The following is a 23958-nucleotide window of genomic DNA, read 5'->3' on the forward strand; positions in this document are numbered from 1 at the left end:
CGAGGCATAAACCGAAGCAAAGAAACTGCATTGCACAAGTCCACCGCTTAACGGTAGGACTTTTGGCGGCGCGCACGCGCACCACGACCACCAAACTTCTTCGGCTCGCAGCGGCGCGGGTCAGCAATAAGAAGCGTGCGGTCGTAGGAGATGAAGAGCTGGCGGAGCTCAAGCGCCGACGCGGCGTCGTAGTACTTGGCGTAGAACGCAACGAGGGCCTTGGCAATCGCCTGGCGCACAGCGTAAACCTGCGACGTGTTACCACCACCAGAGACGCGAACGCGGATGTCAACAGTGCTGTTTGTCAGTTTTCCCGAGCAATACATACGCAAACTTGTCGGCGCCGACCACCAGGAAAGGCTCGTAAGCCTTCCAAGCGAGGCTTTCCGAGGGACCAGAGAGCGAGATCGGGTGGCCGTTCAAGCGGACGAGACCCCGGCCCTCCTTGGCGTGGGCGACAGCCGTCGCAGTCTTCTTCTTGCCGAAGCACGAAACGAACGGCACTGCACCCTTCGAGTCAGACATCTGTATGATTGAGGAGGAAACTCGCGCGGGCGGCTCGAAAAGCAGCTGTTGCATCAATCACGTGTACATACCAAATCGTACAGTTCTTCAAATAGCTTATTCAGCCTCGGCCGATATTACACGATCGCGACGCTCCACTCGATACTACCATGTTCGCTGCTGTGGGCGCGCGCCTTGGACTGCGCGCGGCAGAGTCGCGTGTGGTACAGAATACGGGGACTATATACGCACGAGGCGAGCTTCAGCGCATGTACTCTACAAACACGCGCGCAAATGGCGACGCAAATACTGAATGCACCGTTTTTGACGGCCGCCCTGCGTCGGATTTTTTCGCAGTGGAACGGCGCGACCCTGTAGTCCACATCCGCTTGAGCTATTTGAACCCGAGCACACGCTCCTCTGCGCAGGACGAGCGGAACCAATATGTGCCGCTTTCTTCGCACGTATTTGACACTGCACCGCATCAGCACGCAATGCATATGGCCGCCGTATACTACTTAGACGCATTGCGCAGTGGCACAGCGAGCACCAAGACGCGCGCCGAAGTCAACTTCTCTGGTCACCGCATACGACCGCAGAAAGGCACAGGCAAAGCGCGTCTAAGCGATCGCGGGAACCCCATGCTGCGCAAAGGTGGTGTTGCCCACGGTCCTCGTCCGCGTGATTTTGCCACAGAGCTTCCGCGCAAAGTGCGTGAGCTTGCGCTGCGGTCTGCTTTGAGCGCAAGGTTGCGCGAAGGAAGCATGCACGTTGTTCCGAGCCTTGTATGGCAGGCGCCGCCGACTTCGACCAACGGCTTGGCACGTCTCCTAAGCGCAAAGCAATGGGGCCATGCACTCTTTCTCACTGCTCCCCGTCGTCCTGATCTCGGTGTGGCCCACGCGCGCACGGACGCACGTCCGTCGTCTGCCGAGCCGACGTATGGCGCCGAGCAGCTGCAGCGTCACGCGCGCTACGTGCGCAACTTCAACCTCGCTTCACGCAACCTCCCTGCCGTGGAGCTCTTGCAACTGCATACCCTCCCACCGCACGACAAACCGCGTGCTGAAAACGAAAAGAAGCCTGGAGAGCTACATGCGTACCAGATTCTCCAGTACCCCAAGATTGTTATGGACTTGGGTGCACTGGAATGGCTAGAAAGCAAGCTTGGCGGTGCGCCCGTCCAGGCTTTGTACGCCAAAGAGCTGCGCTCCCTCAAGCTCGACGAGCCGGAAAACCCCATTCAAGATAAAGACGCGCAGCCTCCATCGGATGCACCGCCCTCTTCGGTGACGGGTGCTGCGACGGATGCGGGCGCTTTTGCGCTCGCCGATGCTGCATCTGCGGCGTTTATGCCATAGATACCATAATGACACCTCCACATTTCTTCTGCGCCATGAGCCATGTGCGGCGAGCGAAAAAAGTGCCGCGCTATGATGAATACGGTAATTATCTCGGTGATTTCGGGGCAGAAGATGCGAAACCAGTAGAAACAGCATCGTTACATGCAGCGCTTGCACCGCACGCACAAGCATCGCCCGCGCCGCCGCGACCACAGGTGACGAGGCCTCGACAAAGCGCGCCGCTCCGTCCGCACATTTCCCCATGGACGCAGCCGCGTCCGCGCGGCGTGCATGCGTGCCGCTGTACGTACTCAATACTTGATCGGCAATATACCTGCACATATACTACGAATTCCGAACAGGAGCTCATGCTGCACCGCGCCGACAGGCACTTGCTATACCCCCCCGGCGGCCTCGCCGAACTAAAAAAGCGCGATCCAATGCGAGTTGCCGAAGAGCGCGAACTTGCGGCACGAAATCGGCGCGGAATTATGCGCGGCGCAGATGGTCCTGCCGGTGCAACCATTGTGGGCCTCAACATTCAGCTGAACACGCCCGCGTTGATCGAAGAGTGGATCAAGCAGCGGCGAAAACGGTACCCAACGCCCGCTGTCGTCGCACAGAAAGAGGCGCAGCGCAGGATCCGCGGCGCCAAAGACGCAGCTTCTTCTCAACCAGCCGCGCCCGACACACATCCCGATACCTCGAGCGACATGGCGTCGTCCGACTCGGACATGGATCCCGAGCGCGACGCAGTATCTTCCAAGATCCCTGTGCCCGAGCGCCGAGAAACAGTGGAAGCAACACACAGTGCACAAAAGCGCACTGCACCGCAAGAGCCAGTCCGCCGCGTCGCACCCCGCGCTGCCCCGCGCAACCCATTCGACCCCCCTGACCTGCTCCGCGCCTTGCTCGGCCACGAAATCGAGCAGCACGTACATGCACTCGCACAAGTACTTCAGTTTCTCCTGGACAACGACATGCTTGCTCACGTCGAACGCGAAATAGGCCAAGCAGAAGCACAGCAGGCGCGACGCACCAAGATCGTGCCTCTGGCACCAAGTGCGCCGCCCGGCCGCTCGGAGAAGGAGACGCATCCGTTTGTGCGCCCATCGTCTCCAGCGCTGCGTGCGTTGGATAGCCTGCACTACCCACCCGAGCCTGACCCGCTGATCTACATGGACCCTTTGCGCCGCTTGGATCCTAAACCGCTGCGGCGTTTTGAGCTCGAGGCTATCGCAAAGGACGCGACACTGCGCGAGATTGTCCAGCCGGCGTCGCCCTTGCACCCGTACGGCGAGAAAAATGAGGCACTTTTTTGTGCTTTGCAAACGTGGGATGCACTGCCGACCGACCAGCATCGGCAGTCTGCGCTGGAGCTCATCCTCGGCGTGGGAAAGCAGAGTCCGGTATTTGCACACGAGGCGTACACACCCGCAGCCCAGCGTCCCCTCTCTGCGCCGCATGCGCGCCGCCACATTGGCGAGACGGAGCTGTTTCGTCTGGGCCTGCGTGTGGGCGCCAATGAAGTGCGCCTGATCCAGCACTTGGCCGAATGCGTGAGCGGCGCGATAAAAAGTACAGAGTATTGTTTGGCTATTCCAAAATAGAGCTGTTGCTCCGATGTCTACGAGTGTATACCTCCTTGGCCGTTTTCTGGAGAGACAGAAACTCTGTCGGCCCCAAGCTCCGGCAGAGTTGGCAGAAGCGCGAAGCGGAATTCTGGAGCAGCACGTACGGCTCGTCGAGCTCGACGATCCTGCCATTTTCCAGGAATAGCACGCGGTCATAGGCAATCACTGTGGCCAAGCGGTGAGCAATAGTAATCACAGTGCTTTGCGCAAACGAATCCGAGATGAGCTCGGTGATTTTCGTGTCCGTTTCATTGTCCATCGAGCTACTTGCTTCGTCAAAGAGCATCACGGTGGCGCCGCGCAAAATGGCACGTGCGAGGCACAACAACTGGCGCTGTCCATGCGACAAATTGCTGCCGCTCTCGGCGATTGGCATGTTCAGGTTGGCAAACGGACTCGCAGGTCCATCCACCAAGTGCACGGTTTCGAGGCAACAGAGCAGCTGCTCGTCGGTATACTCGTAGACGATATCGAGAGCGGAGCGCAGTGTGCCCGATAAAATGACAGGATCTTGCGGCACGAGCTGAATCCTGGACCGCAAATCGGCCAAGCCCATCTGTCGAATGTCCAACCCGTCGATCAGAATCTGCCCTTGGCGCGCCTCGACAAAGCGCAAAAACGCACTTGCGAGCGTGGATTTTCCGCTGCCGGTGGGTCCAACGACGGCCAAGGATGACCCGCCCTCGATGGAAAAAGAGATCCCTTTAAGGATGTCTGTTTCGGGCTGGGAGGCGTAGCCGACGTGTAGATCCTTGACCTGGATCGCGCCGTGCGCTGGCCAGCTGTGCGGCGGCCTTGGCTCCACTCGCTCCGGCGCTTCCTGCTCGATCGAAGCGGCAAACTCAAATACGCGCTCGACAGCGACACCGTTCGTCTGCAGCACAGTGTACATGCGCATGAGAATGAGCAGGACAAAGTTGAGGTCGATGAGGAAGGTGATGGAAAAGTCTGCGCTCGGCACGTCGATATCGGGAATGCAGAGGATGAGGATACAGGAGCCAAGCATGAGGAAGGAGGAGATCAGATTAAACATTTGGCTGATCCAACGCGCACCTTGGCTCGTCCACCACACGTACCGATTGTTGTTGTCCAGCGCGGTGTGCATATCGCGCGTGAATCGCTCCTGTGCGCCAAAGGCGCGCAAAAGCGTGACGCCGTGCACAGCGTTGCCAAACGCATTCGCGACCAAAGAGCGCGACGTAGACGTGAGGCGCTGCAAATCGCGCGCTGTTGCAACGTATTTCTCGCTGACAAACACGTAGAACGGGGCGAGGAGGAGGAGCGCTACGATGAACTGCCAGCCACCGACCATGTAGAGCGCAATGCAGGTGGCCAAGAGCTGGGTAGCCTTGGTCATCACGTCGGCAATGGACTGTGCAAAGCCGCCATCGACCACCTCCAAATCCTGGCCAAACCTGTTGAGCAAACGGCCGCGCGAAATTTGGTCGTGGAAATGGAGCGGCGCGCGCAAGGTGCGCCAAAGCATCGCATCGAACAAGGAGCGCGACGCAAAGAGAGACACGGAAAAGATGCTGAGCCAGCAAAGCAAGCTGAACACAAGGCCTGCGACAACCAACACAACGTACCAAGAGAGCCACCAGGCATTGTCGTGCTGGGAGCGGCCGAGCGAGCTGCTCCAGTCGCGCAGCCAGGTGTTGTTCACCAACTCCCACAAATTCGAGACGACAAAAAGAAAAAAGGTCAGGAGACACAGACCCCATCCGCCGCCAGTGCGGATGTACGCAGTCCATACGCGGGTGGAAATTCCGCCTTGCTCGCGGTGCTCGTTGGACCGCGACGCTGGCTTGTTTGCGCTGAGCGGAACAGGCTCGGGCGCGGCTTTTTTCTCCTCCTTTTCCTCCTCGACAAGCCCCGAAAAGTAGTGCGAGCGGAGAAACTCACTCGCCCGCCCTTCGTACTGCGCTTTTCCATGCTCCAAGTACACGACACGATCCACGCGCGGTCCCATGAGCTGTACATTGTGCGAGACAAGCACGACGGTACGCGAGTCAAGGAGCGGCCCGCCAAACACGCGTTCGCCGATGTGTTTTGCAGTGTGCGCATCGACAGCAGAGAGCACATCGTCGAGCAAAAGTACCATGGCGCGTGAATAAATCGCACGCGCAAGTCCAATGCGCGCTTTTTGCCCGCCCGACAGTTCGGTGCCGTTCTCACCGACATGGGCCAAATCGCCGTGCTCCAGCTGGGCGAGATCTGGACGAAGAGAGCATGCGTCGAGCACAGCATTGTACCGCGAAGCATTTCCCATCGGCAAGCCAAACAGAATATTCTCACGGATGTTGGTATTGAGGAGGAACGGCGTTTGCGGCGCATAGCCCACCAAATCAGCACGCAGCCAATGCGGCGTGTTCAGCGCAAATTCGGCCTCTTGCATGGACTCTGCATCGTACGGCGCAGCGTCGGGCGGCGAGCGGGGGCACATCACCTTCCCTGCGCGCACGTCGGTTTCGTGGAGGAGCGAAAGAAGCAGCAGGGATTTCCCAGCACCGATGCGGCCGCAGACAAGGGTGCGGCTGGACGGGGCGAAGCGCAAAGAGAGGTCGTGCAAGCAAAACGTGTCTGTGCGCGTGGTCGAGGGCCATGCAACTGCCGCGCCCACAAAGGCGACAAAGGGCGGTGCACAAGGATCTTGAGCACTGTCCACGAGTGGCACGTCTGGAGACTCGAGAAACTCGGCGATGCGCCGCAAGGAAATGAGCGACTGCGCGAGACTGGTCAGCGACTGCGGCAGCATCGTGAGTGTCCAGCGCAGCTCTGTAAACACAGACAACGCGGTGAATGCTACCTTGGGCGTGAGCTGGTTCCCAAGGACGAGGGTATAGTACGAAAAAGCCACGATGGTGACCAGCAATGGGTTGAGCTGCATGATGCAATTGAGAAGCGCACTGAAGAAAAAGGTGTTGCGCTGCGCAAGCAGCTCGGCATTTCTGGGGTGCTGAATGCGCTCGTCAAAGCGCTGCTCCCAGGCCTGCGACTTGATCATGCGGATCCCCAAGAAACACTCGTTCAGCAGGCCCATCCGCCGATCTCGCGCGCTCATCAGGCGCTCGTTGGTTCGCGCAAACTCTCTGCTTACAAAATGAATCAAAGGGAGGAGTGCAATGGTGGCGAGGAGACCAATCACAGCGGCGATGCCGAGGACGCGGTAAGCAAAGTAGCCGCCGACGAGCAGCTCAAAAGGCACCGTGGTGAGTGTGAAGAGGTGGAACGCAATCGCAGCGACACGTTTCAGGTCTACGAGGTGCAGCGTAAACACCTGGCTGCCTCCAATAGTCGGTCCATCCTCGTCCTGTGTAGTTTGCGCATCGATTCGCCGTCGCAGTGTCTTGCTGTAGAGGATGGTGGAGAGCTGTGTGGAAAGTCGGACTTGCAGATCGCCCTCGAGCACGGCCCAAAGCCGGCCTTGCAGCATGCTGCTAAAAATCACGGTAAAAAAGAGGCACATCACCCAGGGCATGGCCTTCTGCACCCGGTCCGTTTCCTGCTCCAGCACGGTAAAGATGCGATTTGCAAAAAAGGTGGGGCCATAGTATGCACCGACACACAGCACCGTGAGGCCAAACATGGTCGTGAGGAGCGCCTTGTTCGCCACAATGAGCACCCAGATAAGCCTGCGCACATTCTTGGACCAGAGGCCGATGTGCACAGGCGCGGACCTCGGCACGCTCGAGGGCATTGTCTTGGCCAAGCGCTGCGCAACTGCGTGGCCCAGCGTCGAGGCTTGCAAATCGTGTCCCAGCACGGGCACGTCTAATGGGCGCAAGAGACCGTATTTGGCTGTCGCACGGATCAGGCGCATAAAGTGCCAGAAAAAAAGATACCCCAGCGGTGAATTGTCCATGGCGGAGCACGGCGCGACAAACAATGGCGGGGTGTCGTCGCCCAATTCGAGCACATCGCGAGCATCCTCGCGCGCTGTGAGCTCAGCAATATCACCCCCAGCCACGACGCGCAGCGGGATGCTTGGCATGCAGCCTGCGACGCCGCACAGCGAGACGAGCAAGCCAAAATGCGTCCAGTTCCATACGGTGAACGGCGCACGCAACACCGCGCGGAATATCTCTCCCAGACAAAGCAGCAGTGTCAGAGAAAATATGCAGACAATTGCACGGAGGCGCGGTGCGCCGCCACTGCTTGTAACGAGCATGAAGAGCGAAATGCTCCAGAGGACACTATAGGCAAAAGTAAGCATCGTGCGTGACGTAAAGCCGAACACGGTGGTATCATCCAGCACCGCATATGGCACCCGTGCAAGGATGAACCCGCAGCTCGCGAGCGCAAAAAGCACGTTCTGCAGCGTGTGCACGCGCCGCAAAAAGCGCGCCGGACGGTACGCTGCTTCGTTTGCACTCCACGCAGGCTGCACCCCTCCGCCGCGGCCAAAAATCACATGGATTACAACGCATACGCATTTGTACCCCCCTACCACAGCACAAGCCCACAGCTCACCTGCTAGCACCTGTGCGACGGGTGTACATTGTTGCGTGCTCATGGCGCCACGATGCAGCTTTGCGGCGGCGCACGGCACTCTTTTTGCCCGATTACCGATCTCGGCCGCACACGAAAAGCGGGGGGCCTCGAGCCCGTTTCCGCCAGCGAGACCATGTTGCGTGCGGTGTTTTCACCGAGGCTTGCCGGATCGGGGGCAGTACAGCGTGCGTGCGGGTCTTCCCCGTTGCGTTTCTTCTCTTCTGCGCGCGCGTGTGCCGCTGAATTGAATAAGACGGGGCTGCATGCATTCCACCGTCGGCACGGCGCCAAGCTTGTGCCGTTTGGCGGTTACTCGATGCCCTTGTCCTACAGCGATGTGGGCCAGATTGCGTCGCACCACCATGTGCGCTCGCACACGGGTCTGTTTGATGTGGGCCACATGGTGCAGCACATGTTTGAAGGGCCCGGCGCGCTGCGCTTCCTGCAGCACCTCACGCCGGCGTCGCTCCAAAGCCTGGAGCCCTTTAGCTCCACCCTCTCTGTACTCATGTCCCCAAGCGGTGGGATACTGGACGATCTGATCATCACGAAGCACACCGAAAACAAGTTCTACGTTGTGACTAACGCCGGTCGGCGCGACGAGGACTTGCAGCACTTTGCGGAGCAAAAAGCGGCGTGGGAGCAGGCGCACCCCGAAGCCACGTTCAGGCACAATGTGATGGAGGAGCAAGGACTGATTGCACTGCAAGGTCCCACGTCGGCCTCGGTGCTCGCCAGTGTGCTCCCGCACAGCTTTGATCTCGCGAAGCTGACATTTGGCAGGAGTGCATGGGTGCCCGTCGCGGTGAACAGCAAAACGAACGAGACGGTCTTGTGCCATGTTGCTCGCGCAGGCTACACCGGCGAGGATGGCTTTGAGATCTCTGTTCCGCCGGGCTACGTGGATGACGTTGCTACTGCGCTCATCGAGAATGACGAGGTCCAGCTCGCAGGTCTTGCTGCGCGTGATAGTCTGCGCCTCGAGGCTGGCATGTGCCTCTATGGCCACGACCTTGACGAGAGTGTGAGCCCCATCGAGGGTGGGCTCGCATGGACCGTCGGCAAGGACCGGCGCGCGGACGCCGACTTTCTGGGCGCGGAGCGTGTGCTCAAGGAGCTCAAGGAAGGACCTCAACGCCGCCGCGTTGGATTTACCGTCACCGGCGGTATCGCGCGCGAAGGTGCCAAAATCTTTGCCGAAGACGGCACCACCGAGGTCGGCAAGGTGACTTCGGGCATTCCCTCCCCGACGCTGGGCAAAAACATAGCTATGGGCTATGTGAAAAACGGATACCATAAAAAGGACACGCCCGTCAAGGTGGAAATCCGCGGCAAGCCGCGCGACGCGGTCGTGACGCGCATGCCGTTCGTCCCGAACAAGTTCTACCGCGGTCCGTAGCGTCCTAGCACCAAGGCTGCACACGTGGTAACGTGGAGGCACGAGCGCGCATATTAGTAAACATAGCCGTCGACAGAGGGCCGACCCGTACGGCCTTTGTGGCACGCAGCACGACCGGGCGTGGATGTCGCAAGCGGTGAGGGCTGCGATTGCCAGGGACCGTGCGGCGAGCCGATCGCCCGAGAAACGGGCAGAACTGGCATGCACGCAGGATGGCCCATTGCGTGACCCCATCCTTATGCAGAAATCAATCCACGAAATTGTGCGCACAGCCTGTGTGACGGGCCGTGCGAACCTTGCGTCGCGATTTCCCTCGCTCAACGCGTGGCCCGAAGAGCTTTTTGATTTGTTGGAGGACCAAGTACCGGACTGGTACACAGAAGGCGACGAGGAGCAAGGCCCGTGGTACAACCGGTGCGATCTCACCGTCCTGCAGCTCGGGGCAAACGAGCTTGACGAGGTCGACGAGAGCGTGGGCGAGTTTGCCGGGCTTACATGGCTCGAGCTGCAGCATAATTTGCTTTACACGCTGCCGGATAGCATGTCAAATTTGCAGCAATTGACCGCGCTGAACATTGCGCGCAATCAACTGACCGCGTTCCCCGCATGCCTGCTATCGCTCGAGCACCTTGCCTCCCTTGATGTAAGTCATAATAAAATTGCGTCGTTGTGGACGATGGACGGCGCACCGATGCCCGCACTTCGCACGCTTGATCTAAGCCATAACCGACTCACGCTGGACGCATTGACTGGCCCGCGCGCACTGGCACTGGCACTGCCGACGCACCTGCGCCGCTTGGATTTGAGCGATAACGCGATAAAAGGATCGCTGCCCTTGCACCTTTTTTTCCCGCTTACCGCGCTTGAAGAACTAGATCTGGAGGGCAATGAGCTGAGCGACGCCGTGTTTGCGCTCCCGGAGCGCGATGCGAGCGTTTCGCCCGCGCTTCCTGCGCTCCGTGTGCTCGGTCTGCGGCGCACGCCCCTGGCGTCCCTTGCGCCTCTTGAGTCTCTTTTTAATTCCGGCACATCGCTGCTGATGGACGAGGCGCGCGACAAGCAGCGTATGCCATTACACAGTGCGGGTGCCCCAGCAGCGCCCATTTTTGCGCACCAACTGCTGCGCACAGCGGTGCGACCCAGCAATGCGGAGCTAGAAATGGCGCCGATTGCCGTGCTTGGCCCCGGCAAAGTGCCACGTACGCTCCCATTGCTGTTTGTCGTGCTTGACCAGCTCTTGGTCAAGCCTGAATCCACACGAAAGCGACGCGCACGCGCCAAAGAGTCTGACTCGGCGCGGCGGCGCGACGAGCATTGCAACGATACGGCACAAGACGCCGGCAGCGCGCTTGCCAATGCCAAGCTCAGCACAAAAAAAAAGGAAGCGCTCGGCCAAGTCCCGTGCAAGTTTTTCCGAAATAATGGATGCTCCGCAGGGGATGCCTGCCCCTTTGCTCACACTTTTCCCGCCGAAGGACAGCAAAAGGCAGTGTGCCAGTGGTATGTAAAAGGGAGCTGCCGTTTTGGCCACCGCTGTGCACTTGCACATATTATGCCGGGCCAGCCCATGAGCATGGACCGCAAGAATAAGCGCGCGTCGCAACAAAATACGCGGCCCGACGAACGGCCCGACGAAAAGGGGGGGCGCACGCACGGCACACCGATACTTCCCCCAGCGCCGGATGCGGTGTTTGTGCCTGGCGCGCGCATGCCCAAGGAGGACGATGCCACTTCTTCACTTTCGTCCTCCTTACGGAATGCAAAACTCCACAACGGGTCCAGGTCGGCTTGGGACGCCGATCCAGCGCGCGCATCGCACGACGCCGCCATGCTGGGGTTCGGCACGAGCCCATTCAGCTATCCTGGATCTCACGGCCTGTTTTTCAACACAAACAAGGAGCCCGCGGCGCCAAACGCGCCAAACGCACCGGCCGAGTCGCTGTGGTCCGTGCCGCGCACGGACGATCCACTTGCCGAGCATGCGGAAGATTTCCTGCCGTCGAGTCTCAGTGATCTGCTTACCAATGCCGAGCGCGAGCGGCGCACTTTGCATACGCGCGACACGACAAGTCGTCCCGTTGTGCTCGGCCATGCGAGCCAAAGCCTGCCGTCGCGTGGCTTTGAATTGGACGCGCTCCAGGATATTTCGCCGCCCGCATACAAGCATAGCCGCATGTTCAACAGCACTAACGGGAGGATCGGCGCGCAAGGCATGCCTGGCTCTGTGAACGCACCGAAAAATGTGCACGCATCACCATTTCTCGCGCCTGTCATTTCGCCAACGCTCAGCCCGCCCGGCGCGATTGGAGACCGTAGCTTTTCGCTGTACGGAGCGCGGTTTGCCCCTGAGGAGGGCACGCGCCGTGCGGGTAACTATGGGCGCGACCGATTCCACACGCCGAGCTCGCCCGCCATCCTCCCGCGCACGGACGATGCCGACGACGCCATCTTTGAGCTCGAGTAGTGTGTAGTCTTACTTCGGCCGAAGCGCCGCTATTTTTTCCACGTCCATGTCGGTGCAACGTTCGCGGCAGCTGCTTGCTGAAGTGTATGCGCAGCTGGTCTCGGACAAGGCGGCGCTCAAGGCGCTTGCTGCGACAAATCAGCCTCTGCGTGTTTATGCTCATGATCTTGCCGCGCTGACGCAGCAGCCGAACGAGGTGCTTGGCGCGACCGACGCCGATGTCAAAGAGACGGACCGATGGCTCGACGAGGTCGAGGGGATGAACGGCAGCCTGGAGAAGCTGGATAAAGAGCTTTCGCTGCGCACATTTTTGAGCGGAAACCGGGTGACTGCGGCGGACTACTCGTTGTTTGCATCGTTGTACGACGTAGTGTCGACGCTTCCACCGGGTGCGCAGCACGCCCATCCTTCGCTTGCGCGCTACTTTTCGCATATGTCGCATCTTGCTGCAGGCGCACAGCTTGATCCGCCTGTGGTCCCGTTTGAGCCTGCGTTTGAGGGGTTTCCCAAGATTGCGCGCGGTGCAGGCAAGGAGAAGAAGAGCAAAGGCGAAGGCCAGCCCAGCGAAACGCAGCCGGAGGCTGCTGCGGGCAAGCAGAAGAAAGCCAAGGCAGACAAGGGCGGCAAGGGCGGCAAAGGTGCTGCAGTGCCCGTGCCGGACGCGGGACCGCAGCCCAGCATGGTCGATATGCGTGTGGGCCGCATTGTCGACATTGGCAAGCATCCCGATGCGGACGCCTTGTACCTCGAAAAGGTCGACTTTGGCGAGCCCGAGGGGCCACGCACGATCCTCTCTGGCTTGGTCAACTTTGTGCCGATTGACGAAATGCGCGACCGCATGGTCGTGGGTATCTGCAACCTCAAGCCCGTAGCGATGCGCGGTATTAAGAGCTACGGAATGCTCCTGTGCGCGACTAGCAAAGACGGCAAGGAGGGCGGAATTGATCCCGTGTCTCCGCCAGAGGGCAGCGTGCCTGGCGACGTGATTTTTGTCGACGGCTACCAGGGCATGCAGCCGCTGGAGCAAATGAACCCCAAAAAGAAGGTCTTTGAGGCGATCCAGCCCGACTATATGACTACGGATACGAAGCAAGCCGCATGGTACGGCCCACTTCCCGACGCGCCTGACGGCGACAAAGCACCGCTTCTTCTTTGCACCGAGCGCGGCCCGTGCTTTTCGAAAAAGTTTGCCGGCGCAACGCTCTCGTAGGCGCTTTTGTAGCCTGGTAGCCTTCATGCCTCCACACACGCTGGTCGTAACTGGCACGTGCCTGGCGCCCGCACTTCCCTAACCATGACCGACCTCGCCGCACTCCGCGCACGCTTTGCCGAGGCGGGCCAGGAACAAGTCTTTGCCTTCTGGGACACCTTGTCCGACGACGATAAGAACGCACTTGTGGAGCAACTGAGCATTGTAGACCCTGTGCGTTTAAACCGCATCGTACAACAGGCGCTCGACGCCGACGAAGCTGCACGCAACGCTTCGGGCGTCGATGTTGCGCCCCCGCCCGAGGACATCGTTGTGTCCACGGTCAATGACGAGGATGCAGCACACCACTACACCAAAATTGGACTGGATGCGATCGGTGCCGGGAGCGTCGGCGTGCTGCTCCTCGCCGGCGGCCAAGGCACAAGGCTTGGCTCGTCTGCCCCGAAAGGCTGCTTCGACATCCAGCTCCCGAGCCACAAGAGCCTCTTCCAGCTCCAGGCCGAGCGGATTCGCAAGCTGGAGCAGCTTGCGGCGGAGCACGCCGGAAAAAACAAGGTGGTGATTCCGTGGTACGTCATGACCTCTGGCCCCACCCGAGCGCCCACCGAGGCCTTTTTTGTCGAGCACCGCTACTTTGGCCTTGCGAAGGAAAATGTGATCTTTTTTGAGCAGGGTACGCTCCCGTGCATCTCGAACGAGGGCAAGATTATGCTCGATGCGCCCCACAAGATTGCCACGGCGCCGGACGGCAATGGCGGTGTGTACGCCGCGCTGCGCGCGCCGATGCGCAAAGGAACGCAAGACACGGTCATTTCCGATCTTGAGAAGCGCGGGATCAAGTACCTGCATGCCTACGGAGTGGACAACTGTCTTGTGCGTGTGGGTGACCCCGTGTTTATCGGCGTCTGTGTCGAAAAACAGGTGCCGACGGGCGTTAAGGTCGTGCAGAAAACGGAACCTGGGGAGGCTGTCGGCGTAGTGGCGCGCAAGAATGGCAAGTTTAGCGTTGTGGAGTACTCTGAGATCCCTACGGAGTTGAGCGAGGCCAAAGACGCCCATGGCCAGCTGCTCTTGCGCGATGCCAACATTGCGAACCACTTTTACACCACCGAGTTTCTTGCCAAGCAGGTGCCGTCTTTCGAGCACGAGATGGCTTACCACGTCGCGCGCAAGAAAATACCTACTGTAGACCTCCGCACTGGCGAGCGGGTCAAGCCAGACACGCCAAACGGGATCAAGATGGAGCTATTCATCTTTGACGTGTTCCCTTTCTGCCCGAAACTCGCAATCCACGAAGTGGCACGCCGCGAAGAGTTTAGCCCGCTCAAGAATGCGAGTGGGTCAAAATCGGACAATTCGGAGACCTCGCGCAGAGACCTGCTTGCGCAGCAAGCGCGCTGGCTCGAAAAGAACGGCGCGATCCTTGCCGAGGGCGCAGCGGTGGAGCTGAGCCCATTGGTTACCTACGCGGGCGAAGGCCTGGACCTTGTCCACGGCCGCACGTTTGACAAGACCGAGAATATAGAAAAGCTTTAGCTGGTAATTCGCGCGCGCAACTGTGTCCATACTGGCGTGTCATACTCCACCGCAACCCGTGTTTCTTTTTGCAGCGCATCCATGCTGCGCTCAAGCGCTGCAATGTCCACACGTAGCTGCGCAAATACGGCATTGTCCGCGCCTTGACCATCCTTGCCCAGTTGCGCGCCACGCTTGAGGCGCCGCAGCGACTCGAGGTTCCGCAAGATGGTATCGACAGCGTCGGCATACTTGCTCAGCGTCCAGCGCACCACATCCTCTGCCCAGCGTTGCACCACGGCAGCGTCCATGCGGCGGTGCAGCGCCCCGTCGTGCGGGCCGAGAAACTGGTAGAGCGGCGTGAAGATTTGCGCAATATAGGCGCTTGGATGGACGTGGCCTTGCTGCGAATCCGTGGCCAGTGCGCGGTACTGCGTGCTGGCTGCACGAACATGGCGGAGTGGCGCGGCGCAGCGGTGCTGCAGCGCGGTCACGACGACGTTACCAACGCGCGGCGCCAGTGCTTCGGCGTGGCCGAGCGAGGCATCGAGCGCATCCTGCAAAGCGCGCGCAACGCTCTCGGGGCCAGCAATCTTGGGCACGATCCACTCGGAAAAGACGCGGCGTACGCGTGTCTCAAAGAGCATTGCATCGGCAAGGAGCAGCGCGTGTGATTGCAGCTGCTCAACTTCCTCAGGCGCAAAGCCGGGATCGTCCAGGCTGGGCGTTGAGGTGCGCGATGGCGCGTCTGGCTCGGGAGAAAGCAAGGTTGCGAGCCATGTTTGGTATCGACTGAGTACGTGCAAACTAAGCCGCCACTGCCGCGCACTGAGCGCGCGGATATGCCGCGTTGCACGCCAGGGAAGCACAAATGCGCGCAAGAGGTGCGCAAAAGCAGCGTGCTGGAATGCGTCGCTCGTGCCTGGCTGCGCCAAACCCGTTTCTAGCGCGGCCACCATGGTCCGCGACGCCAATTGGAAAAACGCACTGAGCTGCCAGCGCCGCTCAAACGCACGCGTGGCTTCGTGGGTATAAAAGTCAGCGCGCGCTTGGTCGTTGGGCGCGTGCGCAAGCAGTGCGTGCAGGAATGCTTGCGAGATGGTGTAGTTTTGGTGGAATGCATTGGGGCGTCCCACGAAAAAGAGGGTATTTCCATGCTCGCGCACGAGCTTTGCGGCGCATTCTTGCCAAAACAGTGCAAACACATCCGTTCCAACCTCGGCAGCACACGCAAAGATGGGTCGGAGGGACTGGGAGAGGGTGAGGATAGCATTGTACGTGTGGACCAACGCTTCCGCCTCGTCGAGATCGGTGTGCTCGTGGAATGAAAGGCCTGTAAGCGAATGGAGCAAGGCTTGCTCTTGGGTATCGTCGCACAGTGCGGGCGAGAGGTATGTGTTAGGCACTGGGGGCTGCGATTCCAACATTGGGCGAATGAGCAAGTCGGAAAAGAGGGCGAGTGCAATGGTGTCTGCGTGCAGCGCTGTAAATACGCGCAGCGCAAGGCGAAGCCATGCAATGTGCTGCTCATGCGTCGCTTCGCCCCACGGCAATGACTCGGCGCGCGGCGCGCGAACCAGTGCAGAGCCTGGGCCAAAAAGCGCACGAAGCAGCTGTTCGGCATGTTGCACAAGGTGCGCTTGGAGCTGCTCTTTCCGAGGCGCTTGCGCCGCGAGGAATGCGCCATACTGCGTCGTATCTACACGCGCTTCCAGCGCTTCCAGTTTGGTATACGCAGGCAATGCACGGTCGAGGCGCATAGGAAGGGACGGAGTGTGGTGCTCTTCCTGCATACGCACGCTTCCTACCGTCATCTCTGGAGCGTCGGCGAGAGCAGCAACGGAGAAAGCGTCGAGTACGTCGCTTAGTGCATCGGCCGCGAGGCTTTTTGTACAGGGCTTCATCGCGTCCTGGACACGGTCGAGTGCCGAGTCGATATCGAGGAGCAATAACAATTGGCGCTTTTCCTCGCTCGCTGCTTGGTTCGCACTTTGGGCCTGAGAAAGCACGCCGTGTTTCTCCACGAGGCGCTGGCGCTGGGCGGCAAGCGCGGCAGACGCTTTGCTCAGATCCGCGTTTTCTCCCAGCTCCTGGATAACATGGGCATCATTGTGCATTTTGGTAGCAAGCATCACAATTTCGCGGTACTTTTCATTGATGACGTGGACGAGCTGTTCGTGCAGTGTGTTGCTATAGGCGCGCAATTCCCCTAGAATTGATTGCGTATCTTGCCCGTACGCGCGCGAGCACAAAAACGCATCCACATCAAATTCCGGCTGCTGCTCCGGCGCGAGCAGGGGAAGACCACGCGCCAGCGGAGCTGGCATCGCAAATCCAGGGACCGCCGAGTCCACCATGCTGGGAAGAGCGACGGCGCACGGTTGCACGTGACGATGCGAAAGCCTTGCAGCACAATGGTGTGAAATGGCTACAGGAACTATGGCAAAAATGCTGTGTTGTGGGTAGCAAGGCGGGGCGACCACAAGTCTTTGAATGCATCCTGGCACGTATCATTGGTGCGCCCGATTTCCGGGAAAAAGTAGAAGAGTTTATTCACAATCCAGCGCTCCCAAATGTGGTGCCATGGCTGGACGATTCGCCAGAACAAAATGTTATGGTACATAATGTAGGTGGGGTAGTCGTAGGCCGTGACCAATCTCGGGTTAATCAGTATGCGCGGCGGATCTGGGTACGCCATTGTGTGCATATCCAAGCTGATCAGCAAGCACTCTGACGAATGGCACGTCTTGCTGAATCGGAATTTCAGGGGTAATTGTACGGTAATATCCTCATGCTTCCGCATAGTATTTGCAGGGATATTGTGAATGATAGGATGCGCAGAAGAATGCAAAGGAGTCCGGTCGACAATGGGGGTGTGCTTGGACCGGTGCATGCCGAGCTGTATGTTAGCCGCGGTTCTCTTGTCCATGGATAATTTGGCATGTCTGCCGACGAATCGATCCTTACCAGGTACCACTTGGCTGCCTGTATGTGTGCTGGTCTTCTCAGAGGCCATTTCCACGGGAGATACCGTCGCGTTCACAGGCTGGAGGAGCCAGCGCGAATCAAGCGCAGTCATCCCGTTCCAGCAGCTATTCACTTCGAATGCCTCGCCGTGCTCAATTGCGTACTGATCTTCAGGGCGCTTAAAAAACGGCCAAAGTGGGCGGGGCCTTGAGCGCGTTATATCGCGCGATACCCACGTATCGTAGAAGCCAACCGGGTAAAAGTCCAAAGCACACGCTTGATCATACAAACCACCCGCAGTATTTATCAATGCAAGCGCCGTCTCTGCGTCGAATATGATGTCGTTGACAAACAAGACTTTAGAAAATGGCGTGCCGTGCAGGCCATCGGATGCATCGTGGTACAATGGCCGAATCGCCTCATTGCGCAAGATGGAAAGACGCTCGATGCGATACATATCATAGAACGATGCCGCGCGCATATCCGTCCGAATTGTGTGACGCACTCCGCGGAGCGTTAATGCTGACTCCAAGCTGCGAAGCATTTCCTGCGTACGGTCTTTGGAATTGTTCTCGTAAATGGACACGTACACGTTGGATGGGCCCATCATATTGATAAAGCGAAACAGCGAATTTGTGTAATGCGGAAGAATCGCTTCGGAATTGTGCAGGTTGGATGCCCAAAAAATGGTCTCGTTTTGTACATTGTACATTCCAGGCGCTGTTGGAAAGAGCGGCCTGGGCGGCCCGCGTGCGGAATAATGGGATAGTCCGACAAGCGGGAGTAGCAGGCATGTTATACTGTACAGAGTCGTGATTCCCGTGAATATAATCCACGCGGAGGCCAGCCTTGAGTGTGGAAAATGCCGCGTTCGGGTCATGTGCCGTACATTTGCAGCAAAGAAAATGGGGAATACGCAGCACATTGCAAGTAGATATAGATACAAGGTAGATGGGATCCGAAAGTAGATTGTGCCCAGCACCACTGTGATTACGCTTGCCAGCCCCAAAAGGAGCAAGACGTACACAATGTAGAATTGAGGCGCTTTCTTCGCCCCTTGACAGTCTAATTCTGTCCCAGGGTTGTCTCCAAAGAGCAAGGAAGCCTCTAATTCATCAGATACGACCTCGCACGTATCGTACGCGGCGTGCTCGCACGAGTGCCGCAGCATATTGGACAACCGCGCCGTGTATGGTTTCGGGGCGTCCAGGCTAGGATGTAGAATGAATCGGCCGACGGTGTCGCACTCGCGTCCAAAAATCTGCATGGGTACAAAAAATGTATTTATAAAACAAACACTAGGCGGACCTTGCCGCAAGGATTTCATTTACATGCTCCTCTGTAGCCGATAGCGATTGGAGAGACTGGATCACGGACAACGCCGGTGTTTGGATTCCACGCCGTAGGTAGACCCACAGCACGAGCATCAGTAAAAAGAGGTGGCGCACTAAGTGCATATTGGCGTGCCAGTGCTCCATCCGCCCGTGCCGGCCGCCAAATTGCTGCGAGCGCGTTAGAACAAAACATTCGGCTCCGAACGCTGCAAGTAGTGCACAAGTAGCAAATTTACGCGAGCCTTTACGCGTGTACAGCGATACAAGGCCAGCGCGCCGCGGCGCACCCGTTGCCGTCCCTGTCACGTACCAATTGACAAGTGCAGGGAATGCACCGCGTGGCGGAATTGTCAGCAGTCCCAGCAGCATAGCATGTGCGCTATACACGCCAAGTAAAGAGAGCATAGCATAGTTTCTGTAATCTTCGACTGTGCTGCAATACAGGCAAGACAGGATCGGTATACTGCCGAGGGCGAGGTACATTTTGCGCCCTTCGACGTTGGACAAGCGCAAGAGAAAGTTGTCGATGCCTTCCTCGCCAAACCGCTTATACCAGTCTGTTACTATACGCATTGATCCAAGAGTGCCTTGCGGCGCAATTGCCTCGCGCAAGATCCGCGTGGATACGGCGGTCCGCTCGCCGAGCCACAAGAAAATGTCGCTAGGGTATCCAACAAAGCCAAACCACGCAGCGGGAAGCCATGTGCTCGGGACAAACTGCAAGCAGTTGTACAAGAGAGCAAGTACGACGCACGGCGCTACTACATAATACTCAAATGGCGGCACTACCACCGGCGGCAGCGGCAATCCACGCGCCGACATGGCGAAACGATGCAAACTCCACGTGATGAATCGCTAGCGAACAAACACTATTTGTCGCGGGGTATGTCGTGAAATTTTTGGAACGGCTGCACGCTGGGTAGCTCATCTTGGGCGTGGCCAAGAACAAACGGATCTACCCCGCCAACGCGCGACTCGATATCATGATGTGGCTCCAATTCGTACGAGTCGCGCAGGTGCTCCTCACTCGGGCGAGTTCGCATTGCGCTAAAGCTCCTGCTCCCATCCTGCGATGCAATACGTGAATGCCGTGGCGCGACTGGATCGGCAGTTTTGTTCAAGTTCAAAAGGTAGACGCCAAAAAAGGTGGTGAGAAACCCCCCCAAGAGCGAGACTGCGGCAGCGCCGCTCGTGTTAAATCCCTGGAAGAGAAGGACACTCGCAAAGATGGTAGACGTTGTGAACATGACGTAGTAGATGGGGTTCACCACATTCGTCTCGAATTGATCGAGTGCCTTGTTAAAGTAGTTCATCTGGACAAGGATGCATAGCACGACCACCAACCCAAAGCAGTACGTCGAGACGTGCGTCAGCTGATTGTTACCGTTGAACGTCAGCTTCAATGCCACTCCAAATGCCTTGACGCTCATCACAGAGATGGATCCGACCAAAGAGCAAATGGAGAGGTACACAAGCGGGGATCGACGCCCGTGATAGGGCGCGACGTGCCATATCATAAACACGCTAAAGACAGCGACAAAAATGCAATACAGAAGGAATGGCCAATGCATCGCGTATGCTAGGATCTCGTCCACAGTTTGAATGTCGCGGTCTTCGGGCGCGTTGACCACAATCACGACCGTACCAACAAGACACAAGGCGCACCCAACCTTTCCAATCACACCGAGGCGCTCGTTAAGGATAAACGATGCAAGAACAGCACTGGGATAAGAAAATTGCATCCACATACCCTATCAGGACACTTAATGCGCCGAGCGGTGTTACCAGGATGGGCGGTGCAAATGTATACGCAATAAAGTTGGCCACTGCTGTAAGTCATGCGCGCAACGCACCCTCGCCGACAACCACTGATGTTAGAATACTGCACATGTACGCACTTGTCGCCATACCCGCCCACCAAATTGGGTTTTGCAGGTAGCTCAGCCGCTCCGACGCGAGCCCAGCCGTATTTTCTGCGGCACTCATTAAACCCTAGTGTGAGCCCCAGCGTTTACACACTTTTTTTGTAATAATGAAGCTCGTGCCAATGGCCGCACTGGAACTCACCGCGAGCATCAGCCCGATCCATTTGTCCTGGCTCATCGACGTCATCTTCGGATGACACGCGGCGTAGCGCAACAATCGAAGTAGCGGCGTAGGGCAGAATCGGGGTGTTGTGCCCGATTCGCTTGCGCAAAGGGCCCGTGGCTGCGCTTGCCAATGCAGTGTTAGTAATGCGGGTGCATGCTCGGAACTCAACGTTTCCCCTAGCCCGTTCTTTCTCCATATTCTGTTGTGCACGTAATGGCAGAACACGATCCTTCTGTTACTGATGGAGCCAGCGCTACAGATGCAAGCAAGCTAAAAACTCTGCTTTCTATTCTGAAGCGAACCGTCGGCGTAAAGGATTTAGCATCGCTGCGTATTTCGCTGCCGGCTTACATGATGGAGCCGATCCCGAATTTGGAATACTGGAATTACCAAGATCGTGCGGACTTTTTTGTGACTGTTGGAGATTACGAAGACCCAATGGACCGCATGCTTGCAATGGTTCGCTATGCCGTTACGAAAGAGCTTAAATTTGTTGTACGTTTGGGTCTCGTGCACTAACCGCAGCATGGCAAAGTGGTCAAGCCATACAACTCCATTCTTGTACGTGCGCTTTTTGCACACTAACATCAGGGCGAGCATTTTCGTTGTCACTGGGATGTCGAGCCGTTACGAACGGACGCATCGGGTGGGTTTGTGCCGCACCAGTCTGTGGGAAACACAAAACCACCCACCCATCTTGAGCTTGTAACGAAGCAGCCACAGGATCATGACGGATGCAAGAAGCGTGTTGTGTACGTGACGGAGCAGGTATCGCACCACCCCCCCGTCTCGTTCTACTACTATGCATGTCCGGATGCGGGCTTGGAAATGACCGGTGTGGACCAGCTGAGCGCAAAGTTTACAGGCACAGCAATGCGCATTTTCTCTGGCGAGAAAAACCAGGGCGTGTTTGTGAAGCTCACCTATGGCGTGCGAGCCAAGTCCGCTGTGGGCGAGGAATACCACCTAACGCATCCCGCAGGCGCCATCTTTGGTCTTTTCCGCGGCAGTTTCTGGCCCGCGGTCACCGACACGGCGACGATTACCTGTACGCCGGCCCCGAGCGCCAACGGTGCCAAGCCCGTGTACCTTCGTGCGCTGCTGGAGTACGTGGAGGAGGGGTGGCTGTCCAAGCCCAAGTACGCCGTGGAAGGCGTGGTTTACGCATACGAACCGGACCATGCGTCTGCGTCTTATACCAGCGTTCGCAAAGTGCCTTCTGACCGTGTGTTGGTCTATATACAAGGCAACTGGCGTGGTTTACTAACGTGGAGATACAAAGACGAAAAGGTACGTGATAGGCAAGACTCACACAGACAACACATCCGCTGATTGACTTGGCAGATTTGGAGCCGTGCGAGCGAAAAGTGCGTCCACTCGAGCAGCAGGACGAGCTGGAAAGTCGCCGAATTTGGAGTGGCGTAACCAAGGCAATCCTCGAGAAAGAGTACTCGCGTGCAACGAATGTGAAGATTGATTTGGAGCAGCAGCAGCGCGACCAGGCGAAAGCACGGGCAGAAGCAGGGACCAACTTTGTGCCTCGCTACTTTGAGGACGGTATCGAAAACGGGAAGCCAAAGCTCACTGCTGCTGGAAAAGCGGCTGTGCTGGACGAGCTGCGCCGTGACAACTCGAAAGACATGCCACTTCCGACTAAGAATTGATCTGCTACGCAGGTAATAAAGACACGGGCTAATGCACACTTCTTTGCATGTCTGACTTACGCCAAACTTGCACGACAGTACACCCTTGTGTGTCGGACAATGTTTCTACGTTTATAGTATAGTCACAACCAAGTTCAGCAGCAGGTTGCATTGCATATCACAGGTTTTGTTTTGATGTGCGCTGGCCACAGCACCGCGCTGCATGCGCAGGTCCGTCATTGCGCCGCCCACTTGCCATGGTTCTGCAGGCGTGCGGGGCAATTGGGATTTATGTGTGTTAATTTATCACGCAACGCGGAGCACTTCTTTCCAGATCATGGCGGACAAGCATACGCCCACAGCAGATGCAGCGCCGTCCGATACGCCACCGCCCGATGCGCTCAGCGAAGGTACGAATTCACGCACGCTTACGCGAGACCAACGCGCTGTGCTACGCGCATTTGCCAGTGGCAATGAGGAAAGGTATGCTCTCTGCGCGGCTCACCGCAGCATCGACAATTGGGCAGAGCTTAGCATTGCAATACGATCGCAAATAACCAAGGTGGGTGCATACGGTATGCTGATACAGAATGTGCACGCGATTGCATCGAGGCCAACGCCGGTCCTCAGCAAGGCTGCATGCTTAGCGCCGCTTTTGCGCAAGCGCCAAGCCAACGGGCAGGGATCGAGTTTGAGGGATGCATCCCCGGAGCCCTCGGATTCCGTGCTTGAGCTAGTCGCCGATGAGCACGATCTTACCCAGGCCGACCAGGAAGATTTCTACCCTGCAAAAATGGCGCCGCCCGATCCTGCCTACCCTACGTGGGACGTGTTATTGGAAGACGATGCACTGGACCGTGCTTTGGAGAGTGTATTCAGCATGCTGGACGAGTTTGATTCCGCGCCGCCGTTCACCCTCCAGCGGCTTGCTGAGCTGGTACTCGAGCCGCAGCGCCACTATCATACCAGGTCCAAGTACCTTGCCGCGCTTAGGCGTGTACTTTCCGTCACAGCTGCGCTCGGCGCACATGCCGACATAGGCGTAGACGACGATGACGACGACGGCGCGCCGCGCGAAATGCTCGACGTGAGATCGGCGACAATCCTTTCCCCGATACCATTCCTACACAAGGCCGTACCCAGCTATGAAGAAGGCCGTAGCAACAGTCTATCTGGCATACCGCACGGCCGTGTCGATGAAGTAGATACGCCGCGGTCTCCAGGCGAAGCGCACGGCGGGGTGGCTGGGGAAGTACACCCGCTGAGTGCAGCAACGACGGTGGAGAATAGACCGCTGGACACAAAACGTCTACGTAGCGAAGCCAAATTACTTTAAAACTGGCCACACAATAGATTACTGATA

The 23958-nt window shown here is 58.0% G+C and overlaps 13 protein-coding genes across 13 annotated transcripts; 8 read left to right on the top strand and 5 right to left on the bottom strand.

Annotated features, from left to right (window-relative positions):
* Window positions 1–47: 47 nt before the first annotated feature.
* Window positions 48–525, bottom strand: RPS16 (40S ribosomal protein S16; the record flags this gene model as incomplete). The annotated part of the gene is made up of 2 exons (XM_056208424.1): window positions 48–297; window positions 329–525. 2 exons carry the CDS (start codon window positions 523–525, stop codon window positions 48–50), a joined length of 447 nt encoding a protein of 148 aa, XP_056064399.1.
* Window positions 526–674: 149 nt separating this feature from the next.
* On the top strand, window positions 675–1865 carry yml6 (54S ribosomal protein yml6, mitochondrial; the record flags this gene model as incomplete). Its single annotated transcript, XM_056208425.1, has 1 exon — window positions 675–1865. The coding sequence occupies one exon, from the start codon at window positions 675–677 to the stop codon at window positions 1863–1865; it is 1191 nt and encodes a 396-aa protein (XP_056064400.1).
* A 35-nt stretch (window positions 1866–1900) lies between these two features.
* On the top strand, window positions 1901–3457 carry MVES1_003612 (uncharacterized protein; the record flags this gene model as incomplete). The annotated part of the gene is made up of 2 exons (XM_056208426.1): window positions 1901–1909; window positions 2210–3457. 2 exons carry the CDS (start codon window positions 1901–1903, stop codon window positions 3455–3457), a joined length of 1257 nt encoding a protein of 418 aa, XP_056064401.1.
* A 17-nt stretch (window positions 3458–3474) lies between these two features.
* On the bottom strand, window positions 3475–7994 carry MVES1_003613 (uncharacterized protein; the record flags this gene model as incomplete). The annotated part of the gene is made up of 3 exons (XM_056208427.1): window positions 3475–3520; window positions 3586–7870; window positions 7952–7994. The coding sequence occupies 3 exons, from the start codon at window positions 7992–7994 to the stop codon at window positions 3475–3477; spliced, it is 4374 nt and encodes a 1457-aa protein (XP_056064402.1).
* Window positions 7995–8105: 111 nt separating this feature from the next.
* On the top strand, window positions 8106–9371 carry GCV1 (aminomethyltransferase; the record flags this gene model as incomplete). The annotated part of the gene is made up of 1 exon (XM_056208428.1): window positions 8106–9371. One exon carries the CDS (start codon window positions 8106–8108, stop codon window positions 9369–9371), a length of 1266 nt encoding a protein of 421 aa, XP_056064403.1.
* Window positions 9372–9609: 238 nt separating this feature from the next.
* MVES1_003615 (uncharacterized protein) lies at window positions 9610–11835 on the top strand (the record flags this gene model as incomplete). The annotated part of the gene is made up of 1 exon (XM_056208429.1): window positions 9610–11835. One exon carries the CDS (start codon window positions 9610–9612, stop codon window positions 11833–11835), a length of 2226 nt encoding a protein of 741 aa, XP_056064404.1.
* A 46-nt stretch (window positions 11836–11881) lies between these two features.
* ARC1 (G4 quadruplex nucleic acid binding protein) lies at window positions 11882–13045 on the top strand (the record flags this gene model as incomplete). Its single annotated transcript, XM_056208430.1, has 1 exon — window positions 11882–13045. The coding sequence occupies one exon, from the start codon at window positions 11882–11884 to the stop codon at window positions 13043–13045; it is 1164 nt and encodes a 387-aa protein (XP_056064405.1).
* An 84-nt stretch (window positions 13046–13129) lies between these two features.
* Window positions 13130–14581, top strand: MVES1_003617 (uncharacterized protein; the record flags this gene model as incomplete). Its single annotated transcript, XM_056208431.1, has 1 exon — window positions 13130–14581. One exon carries the CDS (start codon window positions 13130–13132, stop codon window positions 14579–14581), a length of 1452 nt encoding a protein of 483 aa, XP_056064406.1.
* Window positions 14582–14620: 39 nt separating this feature from the next.
* On the bottom strand, window positions 14621–16917 carry MVES1_003618 (uncharacterized protein; the record flags this gene model as incomplete). The annotated part of the gene is made up of 2 exons (XM_056208432.1): window positions 14621–14625; window positions 14694–16917. The coding sequence occupies 2 exons, from the start codon at window positions 16915–16917 to the stop codon at window positions 14621–14623; spliced, it is 2229 nt and encodes a 742-aa protein (XP_056064407.1).
* An 80-nt stretch (window positions 16918–16997) lies between these two features.
* On the bottom strand, window positions 16998–19683 carry MVES1_003619 (uncharacterized protein; the record flags this gene model as incomplete). Its single annotated transcript, XM_056208433.1, has 3 exons — window positions 16998–18264; window positions 18472–18738; window positions 18836–19683. The coding sequence occupies 3 exons, from the start codon at window positions 19681–19683 to the stop codon at window positions 16998–17000; spliced, it is 2382 nt and encodes a 793-aa protein (XP_056064408.1).
* A 47-nt stretch (window positions 19684–19730) lies between these two features.
* On the bottom strand, window positions 19731–20973 carry MVES1_003620 (uncharacterized protein; the record flags this gene model as incomplete). Its single annotated transcript, XM_056208434.1, has 6 exons — window positions 19731–20583; window positions 20612–20623; window positions 20672–20687; window positions 20715–20729; window positions 20760–20853; window positions 20929–20973. 6 exons carry the CDS (start codon window positions 20971–20973, stop codon window positions 19731–19733), a joined length of 1035 nt encoding a protein of 344 aa, XP_056064409.1.
* A 192-nt stretch (window positions 20974–21165) lies between these two features.
* On the top strand, window positions 21166–22616 carry MVES1_003621 (uncharacterized protein; the record flags this gene model as incomplete). Its single annotated transcript, XM_056208435.1, has 4 exons — window positions 21166–21447; window positions 21478–21513; window positions 21544–22177; window positions 22297–22616. 4 exons carry the CDS (start codon window positions 21166–21168, stop codon window positions 22614–22616), a joined length of 1272 nt encoding a protein of 423 aa, XP_056064410.1.
* Window positions 22617–22932: 316 nt separating this feature from the next.
* On the top strand, window positions 22933–23931 carry MVES1_003622 (uncharacterized protein; the record flags this gene model as incomplete). Its single annotated transcript, XM_056208436.1, has 1 exon — window positions 22933–23931. One exon carries the CDS (start codon window positions 22933–22935, stop codon window positions 23929–23931), a length of 999 nt encoding a protein of 332 aa, XP_056064411.1.
* Window positions 23932–23958: the final 27 nt, after the last annotated feature.

This window comes from Malassezia vespertilionis, chromosome 8 (genome assembly GCF_029542925.1).
Source record: "Malassezia vespertilionis chromosome 8, complete sequence".
In the NCBI taxonomy this organism is placed as follows: domain Eukaryota; kingdom Fungi; phylum Basidiomycota; class Malasseziomycetes; order Malasseziales; family Malasseziaceae; genus Malassezia; species Malassezia vespertilionis.